The sequence below is a fragment of the Argiope bruennichi genome, chromosome 6, assembly GCF_947563725.1.
Source record: "Argiope bruennichi chromosome 6, qqArgBrue1.1, whole genome shotgun sequence".
NCBI lineage: Eukaryota > Metazoa > Arthropoda > Arachnida > Araneae > Araneidae > Argiope > Argiope bruennichi.
In genome coordinates, this window is record NC_079156.1 from 6,917,892 (window position 1) to 6,938,293 (window position 20,402).

Here is a 20,402-nt window from a genome sequence, read left to right on the forward strand (position 1 = left end):
TGGAATGTTGACATAGATATAGAAACTTACTAATAATTTATTCCTTAGAAAGATTAGACAAAAGATTAGAAGAAAGAAAGATGAGAAGAAGCTAAAATATTTCGCCTTACATCAAAATATTTGAAACTCTTTCGTTGGTCATTTCTCGTATCCAGTAAAAGATCTTCACGATCTGTACGTTTTATAAAGTACTCTTTTACAAAACATTAGTTGATAAATAAAAGAAAGTTATTTCGGTTAAATAAAATCACCGGGAGTGATTTCTCCAAAACATTCTCGCATATTTTCTAATAAAGATCGTTAGATAAAGCCACGAATGGTGCAAGTGCTCGGATTTTTATTTAGAAATCCTTATTCATGGAAATTGTACGCTTCGTAGTACAGTAAAGAAAAGCGGCGGTTGTATATCAATTGCGTGGAATTGACGAACAACATAGCTTATATTTTAGGTGAGAATTAATACACGGTGTCATTTTTGATGATATTTTTAGACGATGAATCGTTAAATACACAGGAGCCATTAAATAGAACATGTATTTTGGCCAACGTTATTCCAACCTTTGAAAGCAGAATTTAACATACAACTATAATTGTAGTCACAAGATCACATAACAAATTTCATTTATTTAAATCAATATGTTTACATGCAATGAAAGTACAGACCGACATTTGGTAAGATGGATTTGGTTCAAAATTCTATGTGGATGTTCATTTTAGATGCTTAATTCTTATACCGAACTTTGTTCTTTTTGCTTTTTTTAGTTATCGTTTTCCTTGTGCTCGGATCGATAAACCAATTCTCGTTAGTCAAAGTGTTTTTAGGTATCTTGTTCATAGACTCCCAAACGGGTTTTTTTTTCGGACTTTGAGAGGTCTGGAACGTGAAAATCTATCAAAATGTCGAGTTCAAATTTTTTTACCATCACAATACTTTCGCTTTATATACGAAAAAGTAAATAAATTTAATATATTTATTCAAAAATTCAGAAATATTTGAAGAAAAAGGCTTTTTTTATTGCTTTTGCTACTTATATACAATTTCTTAGATCTTTCAGATATCCCATGTCACACTTGAAGTGTTTGAGATGGAAATTTTGAAGAGGCCCAGCTTTATAACTATTTGTCGAAAATTTAAAAGCTATTTATTCTCTCCAAAATTTCATTTTATTCTTATCATTTGCACACACAAAAGCAGCAACAGCATTCATCCTTCTTGCTTAGACGGTGCGTCTCGTTTTGAATCAGGTTCATTTCCTCTCTTTTGAGAGTATGCAAATCTTGCTATCTAATTTCGAATTTCTGGAAATCGAATTTCATTTATGTAGTAATGATTAATGATCGATGAGGGACTCAAATAGGCATGAATATACATACAGACAAACAATCACCTTTCTTTCGAATTTGATCCAAATTTTGATATAAATATGCAAATCAGTCACAAAACTATATGCTAAATTGTATCTAATAGCTTCTTCCAGGTTTGAGTTTCTGCGTTCACATCACTCATAGACAGTATAGCTGACTTCGCTGTAAACGGATAATGCTAAAACTTTTACAAAAATCTGTCATTTTGATGTAAAGATCATATCAGATTCTACCTATTTAGCTAACTATTTTTTCGAAATATCGCGCTCATAGACGGATACAACTTAAAGGATCTAAAAATTGAATATTCATTAAAATCTGAAGGTCCAACTTTTTGGCCATTGCATTCATTTCTTCTTGAGTACGAGAAAGTGAACGAAATATCATAAATAAAATGAATGGTCAGGAATAAAACAAACAGGATTCACTGAAAATCCTTAAAAAGAATAATGATAATGAAAACCAATAAATGATAATAACACCATTCAATATTGCAATCGTTTTCCCAATGTTTAATGAACGATTGAAGCAGATGCTGCTAAAGTCTGCATCATCCGAATTTAATTGTTCGGTGTAGAGGCAAAAGGGTACGGAGCAGGGCCGCTACTGGAGGGCGGATCCCCTCACGTTCTGCGGGTGGCGGCGACGGGCCCCCTACAATTAAGCTCTCAGTTTGGATGGACAAGACCGCCAGGGATGCGGCTCTTCGCAGAAATCGTCTGCTGCAGTGAAGCTTTCTCCCTAAACAAATGTTCGACTCTATCGTCTTTTATTAGAGGAGAGCTCTTCCTTTGCTTCCAAAACGCTGAATTTTTTCTGTTTGACAAGCGCAAAGTGCTCCCTTCCTAAAACTGATCCGTAAATCAGTCTGGTTTTTTTATTTTTTTTATTTTTTTATTTTTTTTATTTTGAAACGAGTCTGTTGATTGCGAAACAAGGTTGCCTCTGTTGCTTCCGCGCATACGAAGTTCTGAAAAGAATAGCATTCGCCAAAAAAATTTGACTTCAAAATTTTGACATGTTTTCACGTCCCCCCTCCTCCAAAAAACTATCTTACGGAATTATGCCTATCTTAATACAATAATTCAAAGATGTGCTAGAAGAGCGGAAGGTGACAATTGGCTTTCTAACTTTAATGGCAATTATCAAATTTTGGATCAAACCCATCGTCGAGTTGATTGACTGACTGTCTATTTATGCATCTGTTCATGGATTTGAGAACGATACAAAAAAAAAAAAAAAGTTAGATAATGAAACTTTGTATGTGACCTTCAAATGAAAGTTATTCATTTGCGATACGTTTAAGACCCAACTGACGAAACAAAAGCGTTTCAAGTCGCGTTGGATGTGAAACTCTTCTATTTACTCTATGCCGCTAAGCTTTCGAAATGAAGTGCTTCGTCTAAATCCATAAAATATTAAAAGCTTTTTAAAAATATTCTTAAGTTTATTAATCAACAAGCATTGAATTATTTCATTATGAGATAAAAAAAAAATATCTTCTACAAGCTTCCGTGAGCTTTATTACTACCACCATTTATCCCATCATAGTATAGCTTTTTATATAAACGCTAACTTACGTGGCACAGAAATCATTTTTATTTTTTGTCGAATGGTTAAATGTAAATAAACCACCACACGAATTTCAGACTGTTTCATTGAATATTCTCACAACTGCAATCAGAAGATACGAAAAAAGAATGAAAAGATGTGAAAGAAATCAAGAAATACGCTTTAAAGAGAAAGCTTAATCGAGTTCTTATTAAAAATAGAACAAATTATTGCCAAATAGGTAATAATGATGACTTGCCTCCGGTTTTGATGTTCAAATTTTCCAAAACCATTATCTCACAGAAAAAGTCTTTTTATTATCTTAAGTCAAAAAATTACCTTTTATAATAAAATTAATTTGATTTCCATTAAAATTTTTCTCTTCATTTTAATAATAATTTTAGTTCAAATTGATACGTTATGTATAAAAAATTTTTAAATGCTATGATGGAATTCCAATTGATTCATCAAAACATTCCATCGCGTGTTTTTGCTTTCACGCTTATATTTTGTAATGTATACACTTTTTAATTTGCGTGAAGCTGATTCAAATAAATTTATATTTATTAATGATATCAAATAACAAGATTAAAAGTTTAAAAAAATACTTTTCATAAATTATTTAATAGCCTCAAAACTCAATAATCTGGGCTAACAAACGGGTCTCTAAAGGCGGCTTGTGGTTTTATAACAAATGATAGAGAGTTGCATTTACCCAATAACGTCATTTAATAGAGTTCATACAAAGCAAAATTATTCCCATACTGATTCTATACCTGAGTTATTCAGTGCCAAAACTACATGCGATATACAAAAGTTTGTGACCTGGTAGAGCATCATCCAGCATATTAGCTTACGAATAATATAGCTATAACAATAATAATTTTGCACTACATAACAACTACAATATTCATAACAATATACTGTTCCATAAATTTTAATGAGCAAAGTAATTATTATATTTTATATCGATATATCATTGATTACCTGAACCATCCTTGTGTCCCAAAAGGCAAATATTCACCGAAGTTATTCTAAATAATGAACGAATCGGGAAAAACTCTGAGTATTCATTTTTAATTATTTTTAAAAAGAAAATGCATCTCCACGAAGTGCCCGAAGTAGTAACTCCGACCCATGAAACAACTCAATGTTGTTCGCTGTCACGGATTCAAAAAGGAAGCCAACAGCAGCGTTTGGAATGAATTATCTCAACTCTCGCCAGGGAAAAAAATGCACGCTTCTGTTCGAAACAGAGTCACGAATTATCAAATTAATAATTCCTTTTCACAAAAAGGTTAAAAGCATCTCGAACTTTCTATTGTTTCTGAAGGGAGGCGAAGAAATAGCCGCTCGATACCTTCCTTCATTGATTAGAGAATTTAAGGCTTTCATTTTTAGGAGTCGCCAAAAATGAGACGGGTCAGCCGCTTCTGAGAAAAAGGTCAGGAATATTTTCATTGCCAGACTGTATTTGACTTGGCGCGATATTTCAATCTTTTGTGCCTCACTGAAGTAATGAGTTCATGCTTTAAAAACCTTCGTCTTGTTTCTTTGAATCGCTGCTGGCAATTAACGTTCACGTCAGGATACAAGTCTGAAAGATTTGTTTCTTAATTTACGTGGAAGTCATTTCTTATGCAGTTATGATTGCTTCCACGTTATTTGGATGTCTACCGGGATGGCTAAAATGCTTCTGCGGCTTGACTAATTCCTTGGTTCCGTTTTAGTTTGTTTTGAAACTCTGTAGAAACATGGTTCGAAGGTAGTCATGGAAACACTGTGACTGATAGGATGCTCAACAAATTGTTAAATGTAAAAACAGTATTAAAACTTTCTTGTACGCAAAAATATTCTATCTTGAGATTTTGATAGCTATTTACATTTTTCAAACTGCTAGAATCAATGAAGAAAAGAAAGAAAATAAATGAATAAAAAAAGAACATATTTTTTGAAAACAATAACGCAAGAAATTTAATATACATTCTTCATTCTAAACTTGTAGGTTTCTATCAATTTCTAAGCTAACTTCAGTTTACGGTAAGTACCGTGAGGAAGTTAATATCCGTGAGCATATCAACACTATTATTCAATGACGCAAAGAAACTAGGAAGACAAAAAAAATTTGGCATGTGCTCTTATCGCTAAAAGCTATATTTGTTTTAAATTTTGGATAAAACCCATTAATGAGCATCCATCATCTATTCTCATGTCTGCGAATGCGATTTCTCACAGATGAAGCGATATAGACAGACGAAACTTAATAATCGCCAACATTGCAGGTACGTTTCAAAATTTGGACTCAATGAAACAGAAGCCTCCAAAAATGCATGATCTCTTTTCTTCTTAGTACACATTAAGGTTTATGTTATGCCTCCTTGTATGTTGAGAGGGAACACTGCATATGATCAGATTAAGGAAGATTTTTAGAAGCCTGCTGAAATCATCAACATGAACATGCATATTGTAATAACATTTAATCTGCATACTGTCTAGACACAATGTAATGGTTTGGCGCAAGCCATTTGTTTCTCAAAATCGTTATGCTAACTAACAACGTGGAGATTCGAACGAAACGAACGTTTCCTCCTCTAAACAAAGAAACATGTCTCGATCCCTCATGCGCTGAGATCTCTAGTTTAAAATCGAATATTTCTCAAATGTAATCTCTTTGTGCCATTATGAGAAGATGATAATGATTGGTGTGAAGCCGTCAACACATCTCTACACACAATTCCTGTCATACAAAACATCATATACATAATAATTCCATTATCAAGTTCACGAAAATGGCGAATGGCTATATAATCTCTATACAGTAAATGGTTTATGCTATTAACCCTATCATATGTATCTAACTGGAATTATTAATGGAACATATTATCAGAAACAAAGACATCATCTACAATTCTGACAGGTTGAAATATTAAAAAAAAAACTTCCAACTGAAACTGAATGCAAGAAGAAAAAGTTCCATTGTTTTTTGATGAACAGTCGTGGTTTCGGAAATTATTTCCACCAACAGCATAGAGCGGTTGTCCGTAGAAAACAATAAATCGGAGGGAAAAAAAATGGAACTATCATTTTTTTTTTTTTTTTACTTTGTTGAAAGAAAGTTTATATGCGAAACTCATAATTGAAGGCTGTAATTCTATTCAGATTGGTATTTTAAAAAATTGCGTTGCTCTTATTATCTTCCTACTGAATTTAAAGATTTAATTAAGATGCATGTTCTTTCAAAAACGAAATTCAAGGGACTCAATTTTTATAGATTATAAAATCTTTTCGCAATTCGGAAAAGAATGTTAATAATTTATGAATATTTTTTCAAGACTTCTAAAAAGAAGTTTAACAGCTGAAAATATCAGAAAGTTGTGTTGGAAGTCAAATTTTAAAAATTTATGTAATAATAGATGCATTCTCAACATTATTACAAATTATAAATATTTAAAACATCGTAATTTTATTACTGACTTTTGGGAAGATTTTATCATCCAAATCGTAAATTCACACACACACACACACACACACACACTATATATAAAATATAAAACTTCGCAGTTTCATTGAGTAGGTTAAGTTTATTGACAGTATACATAAAATTCAAAATTAATAGCACCGTGCTCCAGCTTTTGATCTTTCGCCAGTTGCAATGAACTTGCAATACACCACAGCGCTGCTATCCATTAATAAATTGCCTTCTTTCCTTTCAACCCAATAATTTCATTCAATTTTCTTATATTAGTGGATGATACTTAGTTTTATGAAAATAAATATATATCAATAAAAGCTCTTCATTTAGTCAAAAAAAAAAAAAAGATTGAATGTTAGCCAAAATTTTACTTTTCATAAAATGACACTACTGCGATACTAGGTTACTCAGTTGTTTGCTTGTTTCAATATCTGTCAGCATATTTTAAAATATATTCTATAGTTTTAAACAAAAGGAATATCTCATTTGTAATTTTGTTTTATAGAAATATGTCGAAAGAGCTTTCATATCTCAAATTGTTGATTTACTGGAGATGAATTAGATTCATGATGAAATGTTCGTGTTTAAAACATGAACGCAGAAAAGAATGAGCTTGCAAAATATCATTGTTGTCGTACACATATTTTAAAACTTTCAAAATGATTTATCAAAATCTAATCCAACTTTAAGTTACTGCTTATTGGTGATCATGCTGACATCAATGGATAGAAATTTGTCTGCTTCTCTGTCATGTAATATATACGGATATCCCCATACAGCAGTCCCTTCCTTATTCGGCATTTCGGCCGTTCAGTAGTGCAGCGTTTTCTTTTCAGAGCTTCGAGTCACTACATAAAGATGCCAGACATCCTTGAGCGAGTGCTGCTCATATTTTATTTTTTTATAAGATTAACTATCATTATGAATTTGTAATTTTCCTATTAAAATAAATTTTTTAAAAAACAAAAACTTGCCAATTTTCCTGATGAATCTCTAATCTGATGGCAGGATTACAAACTATATTTCTATCCGAGTTAAATGATTTCATTAAAAACCCGAAGCGAAGCCTTTATAATTTATTTAATTATTTATGATTTTTTTTAATATTCGTAATATTTAAACGGTTTTTCTTTATAAAACCATTTGAATTTTGTTTCTGAATTCGTTTTTTGGGAAGTTACACTGTTTTTTATATTTGCATATACGTTTTAATGCTATTCTACAGATTTAAATGCATTTTTTTTTTCAAATTCTAATATTAAGTAGAATTTTCTTTCGAAAACATAAATTAAAATATGATGTATATTTTTTGTTCAAATTTGGCATAATAATTTCTAAATATGTTCTGCAGTTCCTGAACTAAAGAATAAGTAATCTGTTTATTTATAAATATTCTATAGATGTTTTAATGCTTCACATTGTGGAAAAATTTTAAACTGTTTATCAGCTGAACCTCATTATTTAAAAATGGGTTAGAAATGTAGCTTATTTTTTTAGTTCAGGTACTAGGTAGTATATATCATAAGCTATCTGCACAATTTTAAGCAAATCATTCTATAAACTTCTAAACTAAAAGACTTTTATTTTATGCATGTTTTTAGCCAAAAAATGGCATCTAAATGATATAATTGGTTTCATACATGTTTTTTTCCAATCATTTTCATTCAAAAGGTCAAAAATATAACTATTTCGAACTTTTTCAAAAACTTCATTCCTAATGTAGACACATGCCTTAATACTTTTCATTCAACTCGAACATATTTAAATGAAAATTATTTTTATTATGTAACGCAGTTAGCAAATAGCACGATTTCATTTTGATAGCATCACATTTTATTTCAGCGGGCAGCCTTCGATCCCGTTCCATGTCATCGGTTGCAGTCGACCTCTTCGAGATGCACCAAGCGACGCATATTTTGCAGGTAAGCAATACCGATCTTCAATTGGACACCGTTCGTTCATTCTTTGCCCCTACTGCTGTTAACGAAAATAAAAATCATTTCATACATTTTTTGATAAAATAATACACATTTTTTTCTCAATACCAAATCAAATGAACGTATATAATTATATAAGTTTCTAAATTTAAATTATATTTCATGATTATAGATCAAGAGAGACTTTTTATAAAAGGATATTTATTTCTCTTTTTTTTCCAATCAGAATATAGAAACTAAAAAGTATCATTGCACGAGTAAAGAAATTCATTTCTCATTTCTAATCAAATATTTAAAAACAAATAAAATTCTATGAGTACGAAGAATTATCTGAAGAATTACACTCGATTTTGTTGAAAAAAGTGCGTTTTTTTCAGTAGAATAGGAAACAAATAAACAGCTTCAATTTTCTCTTTAATCATTCATCGCAGCTTTCCAGCTTTGTCCTTAAATATTTGATTTGGACATGAACGAAATATTTCCTTTTAGTTAAAAAAAAGCCCATCTTGAATCTAATAATATACCGCAAGCAAGATGAAATCCTCAATGACATCAAGTCACTGTTGATTGCAAGCTACATGTTTTTAATTGCTTTCACTAGCTACTAGATGAGCTCGTATTTAAATTTTGTACTTCATGTGTCCTTCATAACAAGGCTCTATTTCAATATTTTAGTCTTGAATTAAATTCATCGATTAACTAATAATTAATTGGATTTCAAAATAGGGATGTTATCTTACAGTAAAAAGTTTTCATATTTACAATAAGAAAATGTAAATTAAAAACAAAAAAGTGAAATAATACTAATAAATCAAAATTTTTACTGCAATGATGAATGTACTTAATCCATTAAAAGCCCATTAAGCTGGAAAACAGTGTAACTACTTAAACTTGTTATTGTTTTCATAAATTCACCCTTAGGGGGCTGACATAACACTACTCATTTTAAAATAATACTGTGACGACATCCTCTCTGCATATTATTTTTTTAAATATTTCGGTGCTCCGTAATAACATTTCTAAACGATATAAAATTCATTTGATTTTTACATTAACTCCATGATATGATTTCAGGTACCTGTTTTTAAATTTTATTTAATTATTATTAGTTATTAGGAATAATAATCGTAGAACATTTTTTTTTTTTTTTTTTTTTTTTTTTTACATTTACATTCATTTCTAAGCAAAGATGTTTAGTTTAAGAGCACGGGCTCCGTCACATTCTTCTGTCGCACAACTCTGATGGAAGCTACGCTTTTCGTGCGACACTGCTAACGCTGTTCGAATTATACATGGGCAATTTTTATAGTCGATCCATTCGACGAAAAGGAAGAAACTTTTCAAATGAATCGAATATTGTAAAGAATCGAGATCCATTTTGAGTAAAGAAATAACAAATAGTATCATTCCATTTTTAATCAATCCATTTATCCAAATAGATAGATTAAAAGCTCTAAAACTTTTATTTTCTTTTTCAGTCATTAGATGGTTTTGCTTTCGCTCTCGGAGCTGATGGACGTTTTTTGTACATTTCAGAAACTGTATCTATTTATTTAGGATTGTCACAGGTATTGTGGATTTCATATTTTTTATTAATTGTTATCATATTTATTTCTACTTTTTAATTACAATGATATATTTTTGAAAGAAATTATTATTTCTAATCAAAACCAACCAATTGACAGGTAATGGTTAGCATTGCTGAATTTCAATGACTCCTTCATATTATTATGTCTGGGAAATACATTAGACTCTTTATTTATATATTAATATCTAAAAAAATTCTTGTATTGTATACTTGTATTCTACCTTCGACTGATTCCTTACTTACCAAGTTTCACAGAAATTCGAGCCACAGAATTCACACTAGTTCAAGTTTATTCAATTCAAAACTTTTAGATCTAAATGGCTTTGAAATGAAAAATAAATTAAATAAACCCAAAAATGATAGATATTATCACCTGATGATTCGAATGTCAAATGTTTGATGGATCATTATCCAATATGAAACGCAGAAGGGGTCTTAAACTTTTGTCTTTTATCGAAATGATTAGAAGGTTTTTAACAAAAAATATTTAAAATATGACACGATTCCTATTGCAATCATCTAGCTCAGTTCGAATTTCAAAGAGTCATGTTACCTGCATATAATGTGTGTTGCCGCAAGAATGTGTTGAGTAAAAGAAATAAATCCTCAAGATGATAGCTCATTGTTTCCACAGGTGGAGATGACGGGTAGTAGCGTGTTCGATTACGTGCACCAACAAGACCAGTCCGAGCTGGCCGATTTGATCGGCCTCAACATGTGTCCGTCCCCTTCGGCCACTTCTCCGCCGGCCTCTGTCGCCTCAGACGACGGATCTTCTTCGAATCCTGGTCCTTCAACGCCCACGGGATTCGACAAACCCTGTAAGTGTTCATCTTTTATTAAAAAACTCATTAACCTGAAGCATTCAGCACTGATTTAAAAAAAAACTGATTGAACACGAAAATACTTCATTGGTTTATGCAATTCTTCATGTTCAAATAATCCGTTGTACTCGGATATCTCTTCTCAGGCACCATTCTGACATTTCTCGATTTCGATAATCAAAAAGAAATACCCACAAAATTGTAAGAAACTGTAAATCAATTTGTAGGAAAGCAGTCTATACAAATATATTTTTTTTACTTCTCAAAGCAATAAAATGAGCATTTGTTACCAATGAATACTTATAATGAACGGCTTTTACGAGTGCAAAGAGTTAATTTTATTCTTTAATTTTTGATTCTTAAGGGTTAATTTTTATTAATGGTTCTTAGGCTTCATTTTTTTTATGTTTCGTAACTTATAGCTGTGTCATTTTAACCCGTTGAATGCCGTGTTACAAATATTGCAATATTATTAAATATGTCACAAATATTAATCAGACTATATTTTGATGCGTTAGAACACGACTTCTATATTTAGTTTATATCTTCTTGTGTTATGAATCGAATGCGATTTCCACATATTATCTCATTAAATATTCAATTAAAAGATGGCAAAGAAGCATCTGATTAGATTGAGGCATGATTCATGGCAACGGAAGTGTCCAAAAAATATCATTCACTTTTTGAATCATTAACATAACTTATATCTAATAACGTATTTAGGATAAACTATTAAACCTTTAAACATACTTTAGCAAGAAGCAAATTGATTTATCAGTCATGTAAAATGTTTACAATTATGTCGTTGGGTTTTTTCTGAAAAAGCGAAAGCATAGCTTTCTAACAATGAAAAAATATAAATTGGTGAACCTAAATGAAATGAAATGAAACGATGCTTCCGGAATACATATAAAATACTCCATTAAAAAAAGAAATTGCTTATGATAACAACTGAAAATTTGCTGAAATCCATTGTTACTTTTACGAGTTCAAGTTCCTGAAAATCAAAGTCTGATTGTGCTTGATATTAACTTTATAATAAATGTGTAAAAAAAAAATCGATCATAAATAAACGATAAAAAAGCTAATTAATTTACCAGTTAACGGACAGCCACTCCGGCTCGCTCAATGAGTAAACCGACACTTTGGCAGCAACTAACCTTCAGTCCTCAGGAACATGGTACAATTGCTCCAGCAGGAGGCACCTCCGTCATCGGTAAAGGATAGCTGACCATTTCTATAATCACAAGGGTGACGAGCACCAACCACCCTATTGGAAACTTGATTCCCCTTGTCTGAGGGGCCTTGTCTTGTCCAATAAGAGTAGAAGTCAAGGGAAGGCAATACTGTTGTTCGCACGGTGCAAACAATGCCGTTATTTTCCATTCGTATTCTGCGATATGCATTCATTTCTCCCTTCCAAAACAAACTGTAAAATTTGATAACAACAGTTATTTAATGCAAATTTATGATTATTTTTGTGATAAATATATATAATGAGTCCTTATTGCTATTTATTACAATTAGTAAAGAAAACACTTTACATATCGAATCAATAATAGTACATTTATATTTGTAATATCATATCCAATTGAATAATTTCAGCACCCACAATGACTTTACCCAATGATAATCCTGGCCAAAGTCTCCAGAGGTCCTTTTGTGTTCGAATGAAATCGACGCTCACGAAGCGAGGTTGTCATTTTAAGTCATCTGGCTACAGGGTAAGTCGAGGGATTTAATATTGTCCGTTTTGTAAGAAATAATTAATGTTTCAGATATAGAAAAGAAAGAATAATGAGGCTTTACGTGCTGTGGTACAATAAGGATCGAAGGCATCAGATCTGAGTAGGATAAAATTCTATAAAATACTACAAAATTTACAAAAAATTATATTGAATAATATTTTTCCCGTTACTGGAAAAATGTGAAATGTAAGACTTTTCTAATTTTTCACAGCCTTTTTCTTTAAATATTTTTGTGCAGTGTTATATAAAAGAGTACATTATTGAATAATATTAAACAACATTCCAGCCCTATTTTTTAAAGCTATGTTTATGTAACTTTACGTTTCATACCTTAATCTGACCACCTAACCATCTTGTCCTCTCCTCATGCTTTGAAAAGTGGGATGAATTCACCAAAATCTTATTTTCACGATGTTCACAAAAATGGCTTTCTTCCTTACTCCCTACACCACTGGTTTTGTTTTAAAAAGATACGTGGAAAAACTAAGAGAAAGATGTATATGCTTTAAGAGAATCTTGGGATGCTTTGCGACCTTTTTAAAGCTTATAAAAATCATCGATCTGTTCATTAATTCTTCGAACCCAACAGGTTTTCAGTTGAATATCATTTTTAGCTTTTTGCCCTAACTCCGTTTTTATACAAAAAATAAGTACAAAATGCTTTCTGGAAACTAAATGAAAATAAAAGTGAATTTCAGTCATTTTACTGAAAAAGATACTGCAGAAGTAACCGCAATAGCTCTATACGTTCGTGCTGCCATCTATGAGAGAGAAATAAGTCCAGTAATTAATAAATTTTTATGAATTGTAGCTAAAGTACTCTCTTATTTCTGAAATAAAACGAGGGAATAAAATCGACTACAATCTAGTATGTCCAGAAGTAGCTTAAATAGAAATCATAATTATTTTTAGAAAAACAACTACTTATTTTAATCATGAATAAATATTAGTACTATTAGAAAATGGCATAGCTCCTTTTTTTTTTTTTTTGCCAACTTGAATAAGCGTTAATGAAATACTCATTTAATATGCAAAAAATATTTACAGAAGTTTTGGAGTTTATGCATGTTAGTTCCATTAGTTAGTTTTTCCCATTGAAATTCACATTAACTTTAGATGTCCAAGTATTTTAAATACATTTTGAAAATCACTTAGTTTCTAACAGAAATAAATTCAACTCATGTTTATTGTAAACTTCATTTTACTGTATTTTAAAATACAAATTTCTGGTTGATTTTTTAAAAATGGAAGTTAACACACAGCCTATTTCAGACGATAACAAATCAAAGTATTTAATTGATTAGTATTTCTTGCTACTTGCTTCACCAGTTCGCTCTTTTGTAAAGGGAGAAAAAAGGAGAATATTTCGAATTTAGTTGATTGGAAATTTTGCTTGAAATATATTTTCTTGACATTCTCTTAAGGAGAGGGTGGACTTTGAAATAACCAAAAATGGACAAAAAACATGAATTTTTCTTTTTATTATTTCATCACCCACAATATATGTTTATATTTTATATATAAAAAAAAACGAGTGTAAAATGTATTGTTCAATAAAATGAATATTTGAAGACCTCAGAGATGTTTTAATTAGATTTAAATATCTTTGAAATGTTTCAGGTATCTTACGCTTTGAGGGATTAAGTTAAACTTTATAATGAAGATTAACTTAATCCCTAAAAGCTTAAGATACCTGAAACATTTCAATATAATGAAGATTTCGGTAAAACATTAACAGAAAACTGGATATGTATTTCATGTTCCGAGTTTTTTTTTAGAAAATTAAAAATTAATTTTTGTTCAGAAAAAACATAACATTCTTTATGAAAACTCAGTGTGTATACATAAAAATATTTCTAAATAATTAACATTTAACCGGATTTACAAAATCATGCAGTTTTTTTTTTTCAAATAAATCTATATAGGATAATAAAAGAAAAAAATTTTAATTACAAATTTTTTCGGCTGGAATATTTTGAAATTTTTAATATTAATCCTTTAAAAACTTTAAAAAAAAACTCTACAGGTATTTGACATATTCATATTTTGATACATGTGCCTTAACCCTACGTGAATAATTCGCAAAAGTGCCCAATAGAATCCCCTCAATGCACACATTCCTTAGAGCCTGATTATATCGCCCTACATAAAAGTGCTTTAAGGAAGTGCAGTTTCCAAGTTGATTATATCATGGGAACATCTTTAACATTTATTGATGCATATTTGTTTCAGGTGGTTCTCGTGCTGTCCCACCTGAGGCCCCATTACAACTTTTCCGCCTCATCTCGCAAGCAGGCACCCCAGGTCATGGGGCTTGTGGGTATCGCCATTGCCCTACCGCCACCCTCCGTCAACGAACTCAGGCTCGAGTCCGACATGTTCGTTACCAGACTCACATTCGATTTCAGGATATCACACTGTGAGCCCAGGTAAGCTCATCATGGTAACGATATTATACACATGTTTAACACCTACATTTGAGATTATTATTCTTCATTTGCTATTTACATTTAAAACTGTAAACTATATTTCCTTCTTACTGTTTGTGTGCTGTAAAGTTCAATATACATTCGAGAGAAAATTTTTGCAAAGTTTCTTCAGCGATTTTTGAAAAAACGTCAACAAAAATTCGGAAAAATTAAAATTGCTCAATTCGCGATAAATATGCATTGAAAAGAAAACTGTGAAGCATTAATGGAAGATCTAAAAAAGACACTCCATGCACCCATCAAGGAGTTTGATTGGCATTTGAAATGTTTTGTTACTATTCTTAATAGGCAAATATGCTCGTAAAACTGAAGAATAGAAATTTGAAATTATTGTTGCCTATACTTTTAAGTGAGATCACACTAATGCAAATAAAAGGGCGTGTGAATCTGACCTATAATTTTCCTTTGTAAATTTGCGATATTGAATTAACGTAAGTAAACTTACAAAAATATGCGCCAAAGATTTGATGGAAATGTCGTAAATTCATTTTTTCTCAACTAGAAATGGAACGTACAAATTTGAGATGCAAGGTGGGACATTATTATCTAAATTGTCTCGTTTGAACTGTAATAATAATGCATATCCTATCAATTATGATTTAAAATTATAAGGCTTACAAACCTCTGATTTCGATACTTACTTCTTTTCTAATCTTTAGGGTTTCCGAGTTGTTGGACTATACCGCAGAGGAGCTGACTGGGGTAAGCATGTACACTCTGTGTTATGCATCCGATGTCAACAGAGTCCGAAAGTGCCATATAGATCGTAAGTGGATTCTCTTTACTTGAATTATTTTTATTGATTTGTCTGAAAGAATCCATAAGTTTCACTGATAACCGATCCATTCCCGCAGTACTGCAGAAAGGTCAAGTCATGAGCGGTTACTACAGGCTCATGAACAAAAACGGTGGCTATACGTGGCTGCAGAGCTGTGCCACAGTCATCTGCAACTCAAAGAACACGGAGGAGGAGACCATCATCTGCGTCAACTATGTGATCAGGTGAGTAAATTACTTTCACATGTGGCATTTTAAAAACGCTTGCTCATAAAATTCTGTTGTTTGTTGTTGCTTATCCTCAAAAGATCTCACATATGTCAGATCAGCTCCAGTAGGTTGTTGAACCACCAAAAAAATCTATAATAATAAGGAGATGGGATGTTAAGCCTCCTTTAGAAAGTCCGATGCAACCCAGAATCTGATCCGGTGAAGCTGGATAGTCACAGCATTTTTTTAAGAAATGGGGTGGATTTTTCTACCACTTTCAAAGGAAAAACACTTAAGATGTCCACGTTTTAGTCTAGCCAGAGAGGTCTGGGAGCCTCATTCGATTTCCAGCAGCATGCCAGGGGATGTTCCCATTGGTGCATAGGTAGAATAAGACATATTAAATTGAATTTAGATTTTTCATTTGCATATAGTTCTTGATAAGTAAGCGAAGAGCTAGTGGCCGTTTTATTTTCACTACTCTCCTTGGACAATCCATCAGCGACCTCATTACCACTAATGATTACGTGTGATGGGATCCACTCAAAATTCTACAAAATATAAGGAAAAATATTACAAATAATATGATCTTGTTATGTTTATGAATGAAGTTCAGGAATTTCAAATGTGTTGTCACTTTATTGAATGAATACTAATCAATCTTGACAGAAATAATTTTTTTTTCTGTAAGATTAAATCACAAAGAACCTTGTAGTTTAAGATTTCCGTAATTAAAATTTTTTACTAACGGGATTTGTTATATGAATCTCACCTTGAAGGGAATAGTTTTTAGATCCTGGTGAAGGAACAACTGCAGTAGAATGAGATTCTGTCATGAAGAGTAAAAATATATTAGTACATTTTCTTTACACACAATTGTATTCTACAAAGTAAAATGAAAGCAAGGATTTCATTGCAATAATTTAATAGTAACGCGACACACTGCAAGTTTTCACAATTAACTATACTTGTAAATATTTGTATGCTAAAAAAAAAAAAAAATGGCAGCACCTTTCACTTTTCTATGTAGTACTCGAACAGTTTTGATAGCAACAAATAAAGTGAAATAAATGTATTTTTAAGTTTGTTGTTAGCTCCTTCTTGCTCGAGATGTTAAGTAAATTTAACACTTTTTAATCTCTTAATAGAATATTAGAATTTTAATCTACAAAGTTTACATTTTTTAAAAAATTCCTCATCATTGTATGTGAGAATGCTGGGAGAGGACCATCCGCTGAAAAAATGTTAAAATTTTTTAAAGCAATTGGATTTTACAATTTTATTTAAAAGTTTCTTTTAAGCGATTTTCCTGTGCAATGGCCATAGTATCTTACAGTTTTATCTTGGAAATTTAAGCGCCTTTTGTTCCTATTGAAGCTACTATATTATATATATATATATATAATATACAGTCGCTAATTATTAATTATCTATATGTTTGGAGCAGCATGGTCATTTCAAACGTCTTATCTTTTCTCTTTTCTCCGCAGTAACGTGGAGTACCCTCACTGCGTGATGGACTACTGCCAGATGCCCGCGTCACGTGACCTGAGGAACGACGATCCAAGCAGCTCGGAGAGAGGCACAAGCCCGGACAAAGAGGGAGGCAGAGGTACTGCTTGCTCCCAGTACGTAACGGCTGGAGTGTCACTTGTCGCCCGAGAAAGCCACTAACCAACGCTGCACACGCTTACTAGAGAACACTCCTGCGAATGCAGAATGTTGGCAAATACATTTTTAGAGACATGTGACATATTTCAATACATTATCGATTTCCGAAAGATATATCAATAAAAAGACATTCCGAAATGCTACCTGGTATAGAGCATCAAAGCTTGCCCTGTCTGACCAGACTCCGTTGAAACGTTTTATGTAATGCCGTTCTCGGTGCCATCTTTGCAGTATTGTGTCCAATCTGTACTAAAAGTCAAAATTATTATAGTTTCATTCAGCCCAAGAATTACAATTTGATCATTAATGTTTTGCCAGTATAATTTCACTTGAAATCTGCTTTAACGTATTTTTGATCTTACATCTTTATTTTAGTAAGAGTTAACTTTCTCGTTCTAACTACCAAACTAAAACTACGTTAAGAATTTAATCAAACTTTAATGGGCACATTTATTTCGCAAGCTTTAAATTTGATTTATTTTGTGTAAAGTAAATTATTCAAGGATGGTTAGTGAATGGAGACAATGATAACTGAGCAAAATAGTTTCTTTTAATTGTAGAGAGCCGTATGAAACGCAGTCCGGTCATGATATTTAAAGTGTATGCCAACATTCTGAATTCAATCAGCCCTGTTTCCATTGGCAAGCAAAATAAAAGCAGCATGTTTTTGCTTTGAAGTTTTTAATACACTTAACTTCTCATTTGTCAAAAACACCGATTCGGGTATTAATTATACATAGTAGATATCCAGTCAGCGAAAGAAGTCTGCAAAGGCAATTCGACAAAATAATTCCTTATTCAGCTCAAATTATGGTAACATTTTATGGACAAACAATTTCTGCACAGTCCTGCGCCAACCCTTAAAGTTTGTACCATGATTTCGAGATCGCCTTTTCAAATATAGAATTTATTTTATATATTTAATTTGAGGTACTTTAATGTTCTTAGTCATTACCCCCCGAGTTGAATAAAGAAAAATAAATATTCTAGATTAATTCTTTCAGCATTAACGATAATGAGTACAAACATAGATTGTTAAATTATTATTGTACAGCAACAGTTACAATCCCCATTAATTGTTTTTATTGTCTTATTAATGTAATTGAATATATATTTTCAAAAGTTAGGACCATTGCATGCCGAAACCTGGACTTTTTAATGAATTTCAGTTAGCTCGCCTCGTAAATAAATGATATACTTAAAAATGTCTTTAAAAATTGTCGTAGAAAGCATTATAATTTGTTACTTTGATGATAAATTTAACGCTTGAATACTCTCTATCTTAGCAAAGGACGAAAGAAATAATTTGTCATCTTAAATAGTTGTGCCATTTTTTAAAAATTTCATTTGATAAATTGAGCAGTTATCTCATTTCATCCAACTAAAGTAGACATTATTTGAAATGATTATCTGTCGTCATTTAATTTTTCCAAATATCAAGTACGGTGGCAAATGACGCGGTGGATATGAACGTTAATAATTAATCTCAACGCAAAAATGCTTCGACTAATGCCTGAACCTTAACCCAGTTAGTTTAAATTGATCTGATTAAGCTGTAAAACTAGCAAATTCAAATTCGATCGTGCCTCTTTGCAGACAACTCGTCAGCCGGAGATGTTGAGACAGAGCAGAGATCCTCGTCTCGGCCAGACAATCCGGCCACCAGCGACGGCAACGAAGAGGGGCAGACCTACGATGACGGTAGCGAACTGGATGTTGACGGCAGCAAAAGAGACTACCTGCATCGGGTAAGGAATTCCAGTTTGATCCTAAATGGGGAGACTTTTAGAAAATTGGGACGTCTTGTATGAATATTTACAATCACTGCTGGAAAAAAGATTTCCTACACTAGCATTACTAATCATTGTAATACATTTACATAAATTTGATACTTTTTTTGTATCAAAATTTAGTGTCACCCAAAATCTATAGGAAAATAAATGTCTACAATGATTGGAAAGTTTTGATAAGGAGGAGAAGCAATAATTTCAAAATGTTTCTACTGTCACCAAAGCGTTATAACATGTATAGACAGCAGACTGCTACTTAGTAAAAGAATATCTTATGCCGGGTTTACACATTTCCAGTTATAAAACGGCCAGTAGGCAGCACGTGCGCAGAAAGGGACTGATTTATGTTTGCCACAATTTCCTAAGACATTCAGGCATTCCATGTTTGGCTATAAATTGCTTTTCTGGCGTCCCTGAATTTTTCTTTTTCAATGCGTATCATACTAAAATGACGGATATTTATACAAAAAAGCATGGTAAAATAAAAAATCTAAATTTGGAAAACTATAAAAAAGAAATGGCAAATAAAATGAAAAGAAAAAGCGCAACCTCACATCAGAAAGAACAAAGAGCAAAACATTGTGGAGTTAATCTATGATCAATTTTCTCACGCCAAAGAAAAGCCAAATTCTACAAATGCATGCGCAGTAAGGGGAAAAAAAAATACAATACAGAGGCATGTTATTTCCCCGTCAGGACAATTACTTGCCATCGACCGAACAGCATTTTTCAGCCTTTCTGCGCATTCGCTGCCTACTGGCCGAAGGTAAGCTTGGCATTAACAGAAATCTAACTTTCATTTCGAAAGATTTCAAATTATGTATATTCCAACCAGATATAACACAATATCAGTATCAGTATTTTTCAGTGGAGCGCGCATTCCGGCAGTGTTTCAGAGCAGCCACCGTCCTGTTATGTTACGCAAAATAAGCGAATCTTAAGTGCTTCTGCGAAATTCTAGTTTGTCGTAATGTCTTGTT

The 20,402-nt window shown here is 32.0% G+C and overlaps 1 protein-coding gene across 4 annotated transcripts in view; it reads left to right on the plus strand.

The window, feature by feature from the left end:
• Nucleotides 1-20,402, plus strand: part of LOC129971348 (protein trachealess-like) — a 242,393-nt gene that overhangs the window by 215,406 nt on the left and 6,585 nt on the right. For 3 of the 4 annotated variants that reach the window (XM_056085022.1, XM_056085025.1, XM_056085024.1), the window contains 9 exons: nt 8,231-8,310; nt 9,804-9,893; nt 10,548-10,734; nt 12,343-12,461; nt 14,718-14,914; nt 15,634-15,740; nt 15,829-15,976; nt 17,452-17,573; nt 19,229-19,380. In XM_056085022.1, the coding sequence (XP_055940997.1) occupies nt 8,231-8,310; nt 9,804-9,893; nt 10,548-10,734; nt 12,343-12,461; nt 14,718-14,914; nt 15,634-15,740; nt 15,829-15,976; nt 17,452-17,573; nt 19,229-19,380 (1,202 nt within the window). The remainder of the gene's footprint in view (nt 1-8,230; nt 8,311-9,803; nt 9,894-10,547; nt 10,735-12,342; nt 12,462-14,717; nt 14,915-15,633; nt 15,741-15,828; nt 15,977-17,451; nt 17,574-19,228; nt 19,381-20,402) is intronic. The other variant, XM_056085023.1, reaches the window with a different exon arrangement.